The sequence below is a fragment of the Naegleria fowleri genome (genome assembly GCF_008403515.1).
Source record: "Naegleria fowleri strain ATCC 30894 chromosome Unknown tig32, whole genome shotgun sequence".
NCBI classification, from domain to species: Eukaryota; Heterolobosea; class Eutetramitea; order Acrasida; family Naegleriidae; genus Naegleria; species Naegleria fowleri.
The window spans coordinates 1-8,195 of record NW_025407964.1 but is presented as its reverse complement, the minus strand read 5'-3'; the positions used below and the strand labels follow the sequence as shown (position 1 = coordinate 8,195).

At 38.0% G+C, this 8,195-nt stretch overlaps 7 protein-coding genes across 7 annotated transcripts in view; 4 read left to right on the top strand and 3 right to left on the bottom strand.

Moving 5' to 3' along the window:
* Positions 1 to 213, bottom strand: part of FDP41_002956 (uncharacterized protein) — a gene marked incomplete at both ends in the record, with an annotated part of 1,181 nt that extends 968 nt beyond the window's left edge. Inside the window, one exon of the mRNA XM_044706207.1 lies at positions 1 to 213. This exon is cut by the window's left edge and continues 46 nt beyond it. Within this exon, the coding sequence (XP_044562714.1) occupies positions 1 to 213 (213 nt within the window).
* Positions 214 to 482: 269 nt separating this feature from the next.
* On the bottom strand, positions 483 to 1,453 carry FDP41_002955 (uncharacterized protein; the record flags this gene model as incomplete). Its single annotated transcript, XM_044706206.1, has 2 exons — positions 483 to 727; positions 835 to 1,453. The coding sequence occupies 2 exons, from the start codon at positions 1,451 to 1,453 to the stop codon at positions 483 to 485; spliced, it is 864 nt and encodes a 287-aa protein (XP_044562713.1).
* Positions 1,454 to 2,079: 626 nt separating this feature from the next.
* Positions 2,080 to 3,219, top strand: FDP41_002954 (uncharacterized protein; the record flags this gene model as incomplete). Its single annotated transcript, XM_044706205.1, has 1 exon — positions 2,080 to 3,219. The coding sequence occupies one exon, from the start codon at positions 2,080 to 2,082 to the stop codon at positions 3,217 to 3,219; it is 1,140 nt and encodes a 379-aa protein (XP_044562712.1).
* Positions 3,220 to 4,022: 803 nt separating this feature from the next.
* FDP41_002953 (uncharacterized protein) lies at positions 4,023 to 4,523 on the bottom strand (the record flags this gene model as incomplete). Its single annotated transcript, XM_044706204.1, has 1 exon — positions 4,023 to 4,523. One exon carries the CDS (start codon positions 4,521 to 4,523, stop codon positions 4,023 to 4,025), a length of 501 nt encoding a protein of 166 aa, XP_044562711.1.
* Positions 4,524 to 4,561: 38 nt separating this feature from the next.
* FDP41_002952 (uncharacterized protein) lies at positions 4,562 to 6,449 on the top strand (the record flags this gene model as incomplete). Its single annotated transcript, XM_044706203.1, has 3 exons — positions 4,562 to 5,017; positions 5,263 to 5,687; positions 5,750 to 6,449. The coding sequence occupies 3 exons, from the start codon at positions 4,562 to 4,564 to the stop codon at positions 6,447 to 6,449; spliced, it is 1,581 nt and encodes a 526-aa protein (XP_044562710.1).
* Positions 6,450 to 6,497: 48 nt separating this feature from the next.
* Positions 6,498 to 6,926, top strand: FDP41_002951 (uncharacterized protein; the record flags this gene model as incomplete). Its single annotated transcript, XM_044706202.1, has 1 exon — positions 6,498 to 6,926. One exon carries the CDS (start codon positions 6,498 to 6,500, stop codon positions 6,924 to 6,926), a length of 429 nt encoding a protein of 142 aa, XP_044562709.1.
* Positions 6,927 to 7,173: 247 nt separating this feature from the next.
* FDP41_002950 (uncharacterized protein) lies at positions 7,174 to 8,058 on the top strand (the record flags this gene model as incomplete). The annotated part of the gene is made up of 1 exon (XM_044706201.1): positions 7,174 to 8,058. The coding sequence occupies one exon, from the start codon at positions 7,174 to 7,176 to the stop codon at positions 8,056 to 8,058; it is 885 nt and encodes a 294-aa protein (XP_044562708.1).
* Between the last annotated feature and the right edge of the window lie 137 nt (positions 8,059 to 8,195).

Genomic DNA, 8,195 nt, shown 5'->3' with positions numbered 1-8,195 from the left:
CTCTACGAGCTCTCCGAGAGTCTGAAGCTTGAAAGTAGGTTGTTGTTGTTGCAAAGATGGTTGTTGGAGTGGTATACCGAATGGATTTGATACCAGCGGCGGATTGATGGGTTGTTGTTGCAAGGATGGTTGTTGTGGTTGTTGTGGTTGTTGTTGTGGTTGTTGTGGTGGAATGAGTGTAGATGGTGGATTGACAGGACGGAAAGGCTGCATTTTTTGTTGAAATTCTAAAAAAAAAAATTCATTTTTCTGGTTCATGGAATTCTTTGGAGTGAAAAATTCTTTTGAGATTTTGATTTTGGGAAGCAGGAATTCTGTATTCAATTCTTCCACCATTTTCCATTCAAGAAGGAAAGTATCCAAAGAAAAGGAGGTTTTAGCAATGAATATTTATAGTTTATCTGAATACTAACAGCATATAAATTTTTACAGCCTGAAATTGTTGAAACAGAACAGGAATGATTATTTTGAGAGTGCCTGATTCAACAATTCGTTGGTATGCTTCCAAACAGCTTGTCTGAAAACGTCATTATGTGAAGAAGTGACTTTCCCAATTTCTCTCCCTTTGGATTCATCAGGTGAAATCCTCTTCTCATTGCATCGCTTGTCAATCCCTTCATCATGTTTTCAGCACATGTCTCTGTTGAGGATGCAAATAATTGAGCGAATCGTGTACCCCATCGAAGAAGTGTTGGTAATTCTGTTCCCCAGTTGGTTGCCACAAATCCTTCATGTTGTGGTACATCAAAATGATAATTTTCATAAACGTATTGGAATATTTGGAAAATCAAATTGGACAAATGTCATCGACAACCTGGTTGTCAATTGACTTACCTGGTGCAGCATGAATGAAGGAAATATTTTCATTTCCTGGTTCTCTTGAAAATTGATCCATTGCCAAATCATTATAAAAACCAGCAGCATTTGCTGCATTTAGCAAGGAATAATCGTTTTTCAATTCTAAATCATTCACATTGGTGTAAGCTTTATGAACACCAGCGCTGAACACATTTAATACTCTCACATCCGTATGTTTCGAAGTTTCTCTGAGCAAGTCGTTCAATTGTTTGATAAACATAACTCTTCCATAGTAATGAAGTGCTAATTTGGTATCAATGCCTTCTGGCGTTTCCTTCCTTCCTTCGGTAGTGGCAATACCTTGAGAGAGAACGACATAATCCAATCGTGAGTGCTTCTTTTTAAATTCCTCACACGCTTTCACAATTTCCTTCATTGAGGAGGCGTCACAGACCATCATTTCATACGTTCCTTCGGGATTCAATTGTTTCATTTCCGAAACAATTTCCTTTCCGACCTTTTCATTTCGTCCCATAATGACCACATTGATCTTTTCTTGGGCGAATTTCATGGCCATTCCTCTGCCAATGCCTGAGGTTCCTCCAACACACAAGGCTTGTCGGAGGGCATTACTCGTGGTGCTATTGTTGATCATGATGAGAATGAGAATCGATGAGAGTATCGCAACTGGATAATTTTTTTCTTTGCATTTTCGAATGATTCAGGAAAATTCTTTCTCTTTCCCAATAGAAGCTTGAAAATGCGCACGCAGCACAATTTCGTGCCAAACGAAAAGAGATTATGATCGAGTTAAAACTTGAGCATTCGAATTTGGGTTGAAACAGGGGCTCCTGTGTTTGTGCGAATGCGAAGAAATAGGAGGACAAACTTTAGAATATCCATTTTAATCTTGAGGTGTTTTTGGCCTCAAATTGTATGGCCGCCAAATGGGCTCTGGTGATACCCAAGCTGGAAGAAGAATTCTATCTTGTCAATAATTTGCACAAGAAACTCTGCTTTGAAGAAACCGCAAGGGCGTCTTACTTCCTTCGTTTGAAACTAAGAAAGAACAGTGAGACTGCAAGAAATATTCTTCTTCGATTCCTTACAACAAATAGAATATATTTCTGAGCACCTTATGCGTTGGGTCCTTTCCTATGGCTTCCACTGTTGAACGAAGCTTGCTGAACAGCATTCTCGATTCGTTGCAATTGTTCAAAAGTTTGATTTCAATAAAGGTTTGCTTTTGTAAAGGTGAGAAAGCGCGATCAAGAGAAAAAAATGTTCCACTCTTATGGCTTGGATCGCAATGCTGATGATGATTTATCATCTTCCGAGAAAGAAGGATCGGTGTGGAAAATCATTAATAACTTTTCTCTTAAAGATGTCAAGTCCAGATATTTACTTCAATTTCCTCTGTATCCAATACAGTGGATTTCGGAAAGCACTGACTGCCTAGATCATCACCTGATCAACACGCATTCATCAAGTGCCACCATCTATTCTGCACCTTTTCAAAACAATTGTAATTTCTTATTTTATTATGAAGTTAGAATTTTAGATTGTCCTATGGATCATCCAGTGTTTGGATTTGGACTAGCTCCACCCTATTTTGAAGAACAAGGAATGGTTGGATGGGACAAACATTCGATCGGTTATCATGCGGACGATGGCATAATTTATGACTCACACGGATCTGGATACAGCCAGAAAATATTCGTAAAGTTTGAAAAAGGAGATTGTGTGAGCTTATTGTGGTATAACAATGAGGTATACTTGGCAAAGAATGGACAATTCTGCCCACATTCGTCAAAGAGGCCATTTAACAAGTTTATGAATTTGTGGGCCTCTATTTCAACCAATACAGAGGTCTCATCGTTTCAAGTAGTGACAGAGCCACAATATTTTCGATACTTGTCGCGAGACGTTTTTCATTTCTTACCAGAGAAACAGGATAGAAAGCTTTGCACAAGTAGCTCTTTAACAGATGGTCATTTAGAAGATGTCTCAGTAGCCTCATCCAGTTCCAAAGTGATGTCAGCTTCTCATCAAACTGGCCTCTCAGCTGAAGTTTCAAATCTTGATCATGAGGGCCACATGACGAAGGAGGATCAAAATTTGATATTACAATTTCAACAAGATTTCACAAAGCTCATAAGCACAATCAAAACAAAGAATTCCGCAAACAGTGCACTCTACCAACAGGTACAAACTTTGAAGAAGGAAAAAGAGCAATTGCAAATTGCAAATTTCACCTTGAAAGACTCTCTTCAAAAACATGAAAAACAGCACAACGAGCAAATACAAGAACTTGAAAAACTCAAAAGACTCTTGTGGAAGAAGCTCAGCACCCAGAAAAGAGAGTTCAGATCAGCAAAGACGAACTGTCACTCCTTCCACTCACAACATTGCAAAACATGAAAACTCAGATGGAATCAAATCTCAAACATATTCATGATCTTCAATTAGAGAGAGAGCCTCGGAGGAGGTACTATGCACCATTTGTTTGGTTGAGAAGAAAAAGATCTTGTTCCTTCCTGTCGTCATTTGTGCACGTGTGAAAGTTGTTCCAATTCTGTGAATCAATGCCCAGTGTGTAGACAGCCAATCGATCAGAAATTATCAATACACATGATTTAACACATCATCATCATATGTTGACAAGCGATCTCGATTTTTTCCATATTCGATACGTTTCAAAAGTAGTAATATTTACAAGTACAACCAAACCAACCAGAAACAAAAATTAAATATTGTTTATTGGCCCTTCGGTGCCTCAATACTTGTCATAAAACAACATTGGACTTCATTTTCGTTTAGATACTACTTCTGAATGTCGAATGTTTTTAACAGGATATATCAAATATTAACAGATTACATGCTTGTGTTGAGCAACTGTTAACATGGGTTGAGTCCATGATTCAAACAGAAGGCAAAAATAAAGCAGTGTTTTGTCTGTTAATGCATATGGTTTCGTTGGTTTGTAAGGTTGAGTCGTCAATTATTGTAAAAGGTCATGAATAGGTATATATAGTGTTGATGGATATGATATGTTAATAATGATATGTATCGATTACCAGCATTGTCTTCAAAGTTCTAAGTCACAACAATTAATAATGTTGAAGGGCGGAGAGCAGTCTTGGATCCAATATAAGGTGAGATGCTTCTTTCTTGTTCTTACATTCATTACACGTTTCTTATCGAATTGTTGATAGCACTGATCATCATAATACAAATATAGTATCTTGCCTTTTGTCCATGATTAGTATGATTGTGAAGTTTGTTCTTTTGCTTTGTTTTTCTTTTTGGCTTGGCTTTGTCGGTGGATGATTGTTTTTAGCTTGTGTGGTCCTTCTTGTTTTGCGAGGTTTGTTCTTTGGCTTGTATTCTTTTTCTTGTTTTGATGGAGTTGGTTGATTCAATGTTGATAATGTATTCTCATCTTTCTCAACTGGTGGATCGTTAGTTTTCTCAACTGATGGATTTTCTCTAAAGGTGATTGCGTCACATAGATGATGTTGTAAAGATTGTAACAAGTGATGCGAATGATCTAATGGCTTCCGTGCCTTTTCTTCGCAATTTCTGTTCTCTTCATTTCGTATATATTCATTAAGTTTGGCGTTTAATTGTTTGAGGGTAGCTGAAATGTAATTCGCTTGTTGTTCAATTCTTTCCAAACGTCTTTCCAGGCTGTGGAGCATGCAAGAGTCAATTCTGATGTTCATCTTGCGGTATTTTTTAAGGGCTCGAACCACAAACAAAAATGCAACAACCAAATGGTTCTCAACAGCAAGACTCCTCGTCTGTACATCATCAAACGATAAACAACAACACAAATGAGGCCTCTCCATCACAGTCGTTTAGATCATCATGTTGTTCCTATTCAAACATGACCGGATCCTTCGGAGAAATGTATTACCGATTGCTTAAGCGATTCAGGACAGAACAATTAGAAAAAGACTTGTACAATCATCATGTGATGATTACCACAGATTCCTTACTTCATGCCTTCCACTACAGTTACAAATCAATTTTAGAGTCGATTGAAGTGCAAATATTATTTCCGAAAAGCAAACGACTCTTTGCCAATCTATATGAGTTGATGAAACATACCTTTATACCGCACCGATTTTCAGCGTATCAAATACAAAACTCTCACTCCAATGAATTAATACCGTCCAATGAATTTAGACCATTAGGTCTCTTGGAGCAAGGATTGGTAGATCTAGATTTTTATATCACACTCTCCTTTTCCCTTATTGTTGACAAGGTTGAACAAGTATTTTTTCCTCTAATGCTCACGATGTTCAATATTTGTTTGATCTCATTCATAGGCGTTCGGGGAGTGAGTTTAGCTCATCATGTTGTCTCTTTACAATATTCGGTGAAAAAAGGTTTTTCGAATTTAAGCGTTATCAACCAAATTGGTACTACATTCGAGATTATATGAATAATTATTTCAAGCTTATTAGTTGGTGTGGAAACACCCATCTTGACCTTACAAACTTGAGACAATTTACATTAATGCTGTTGTTATGGCTTCTCATATGCGAGTCAAATTCCCTCGATAAGGAATATACGCAAATTGAACATTGTTTTACAACCATGATTGGTCCAGCAGACTCTGTAAATTGTGAAGGAATAACCAGATTTTTATTTGATTATTTTGGTCTGGAACAGAACGAGATTAGTCTTAACAAGCTTGGTGACAAACTCTATACAACACTAACTTTACCTGATGGAGAGAAGGTTGTCCGAGAAATGCAAAATTACGCTCTCAACAAAAAATTAGGATTGAATTATATTGCCAATTCAACTCTAAAATCAACTCAGGACGGAATTGGATATGAAGAAAGTTTTACTTTTGCTTATTTGGCCAAAAGTTCACTGTAGATTCTTTTATATTTTCAAATGTCACTTTTGATAGGTTATCTGATTCTGAAGGAACAAGACTACTTCCACGAATAATTCCAACTGTGTTAGACCTTGCATATGCAATATTTGGAGCTGAAAACGTGGCAGAGAATTTCATTCGAAACACAGATCCTTATTTTGATGTGGTATTACCGAAATTAAGAGAGTTGCGAAGTTCCCTGCAACAATTAGAATCCTGCATGATGCCTTCGAGCATCCATAACTTGTGGCTCCAAACCATTCAGTCACTCAGCTCGTTCACATCCGACGATTTGTTTTCTTCGTGCCAAAACTATGAATTCAAAACTCTAATCACTCAGTTTGCATCATATTCCCATTTAAAGTATGACAGCTCACTTTTTGCTAAACAGCACATTGAGACAGATATTGAACCCATGCTACTCAAGGAAGTCTTTGATATTGATACTGAGGCTTCTGAGTTTAAGAACATTCAGTTTTTAGTTGACGGAAATGTGCAATTTTTCAACAAGTTTCTTTCATTGTTACGGTTCTTGCATGATCTTCTGAAAAGTGACGAAATGTTCAGCAAAATGCCTATTAGCGAAGAGGCTACCCTATTTTATGATAATTTCATCAAGACCATTCAAACACTCATGAATATTCACCAAAAGCAGTGCCAAAATCAATCACTCTCGCAACAAGAAACCGCCTTCCTCTCAAATATTATTTTCGCAGAAAAGACACTCTCAATATTAATCAAAGACCTGAAAGTTTGAGGCAAACTTTGGAGACGCCACTACCTCTCAAAATTATAAGGTTTTTGGATGGTATCCAAACCTCTTTTCAAGCGTGACGATGCAGGTCGTTTCAAACCAATTGTTATCGACATTCACAGGTATCCAGATGTTGACAATGGAGCGATTCTTTGGGAAGCAGTGGGTGCCTGCCAACTGCTGGAGTATGTCGATCACGAGTCAGGGCTCAAGTTTTATGGTCCCATGTTTACACAATATGAGTTTGTCACACCCTATTCTACCACGCTTAATAATGCAACATGGAAAACTAAATTGAAAAATCCCAAGCTTGAATGTAATTCATGGATGTCCAGCTTGAGTTCTGATGCATGCTTGGGAGCAAATTTCATTGGATACTCTCGACTGGACCATTTCACATGTGCAGAGTATACCACTCAGTCTCAGACACCATCATTCAACTCTTCTCCAAACAGTCCAAGCCCCCAATCGATGCAGTAATATGTTTTCTTATGGTAGATCGAATCAATTCTAAAAATTAGATGTACAGCTGTTCTATCCTTAAATAATGGTTGGCGCCAAAATTCAACTTTCAAAAATATAACCGTTTCGCATTTAAAAATCAAAACAATTAAAAAATCACTAATTACCACACCACACACGATTCGTCCAACTTCCCTCGGCACACATCCCCGATTTTCTCCTTCCACATCACACCACACAACAACTCCTTCTCATGTCTTCTACAATGACAAGCACCACCACCACCACAACATTCACGTCAGCTCCAATGTCCTCCTCTTCTTTCTCTTCATCATCATCAGTAGAGGCAAAACCTATTCGTTTGTCTGACATTCTTAGAGTAAACGAAGAAAGATACTCTGAACTTGTAAATGAAATGAACACAAGGTTTGATCTATACTTTATGGATTTGAACAAACGTGCCAACTTTATCAAAGATCAAATTACCAACTCCTCCTCTCTTTGTTTTGTAACTCCTTCTTTTAAAGGCTTCAATGGTCTTCCCAATAGTGGTAAGAAGACTCCTTTCCACTTTAACCATAGCGGAAAGAAAAAGACACCTCTCAGGACTCCTCCTGTTGGAGTCTATCACTCACATTTACCTCTCCATAAATCCTCTCCGAATATGATGATGGTGCCATCTCCACTCATGAGAAAGCCCACGACTCCTCTCGCTACAAGAAACATTGACCAAGAACAAAACATTAGTAATAATAATCATCGCAATCATAGTATGAATAATATTCAACAACAACAAGGATCAGTTCATTCATCGCCCTCTTCCTTTAGATCGTTTCAATCTCCTAAAGGAAGCACGAGTGGTGGTGGAAGGAAGAAGAAATTCTCTGCTATGAATTCTCAACAACGTCAGATGATTCCAACCTCAAAGAATGAGTTGACCTCTCCTCAACAAAGTCCAATTCCAATGATCATTGACAATACAGAATTGGAGAGAGATTTATTGTCTCCTCTTCCTGCACTTGATCTCGAAAAGGATATGACTCCTATTGAACCAGTCCTTGATAGTGGTGCAGCTGCTAGATCATTGGATCCACAAAGAGATGGCGATGCACAGGACGAAAATCTGGACTCTCGGACGACTTGGACATGATTCATACAGTGGAATCCTTGTCGACCGACTCTGACAGTGAAAAATCCGAACATTTAATTATTGCAGGAACGACGAGTACTTCCCCAAGTGTCTCTCGCAATCCTTGATGTCTAAGGAAACGATAAAGGCTCATGATG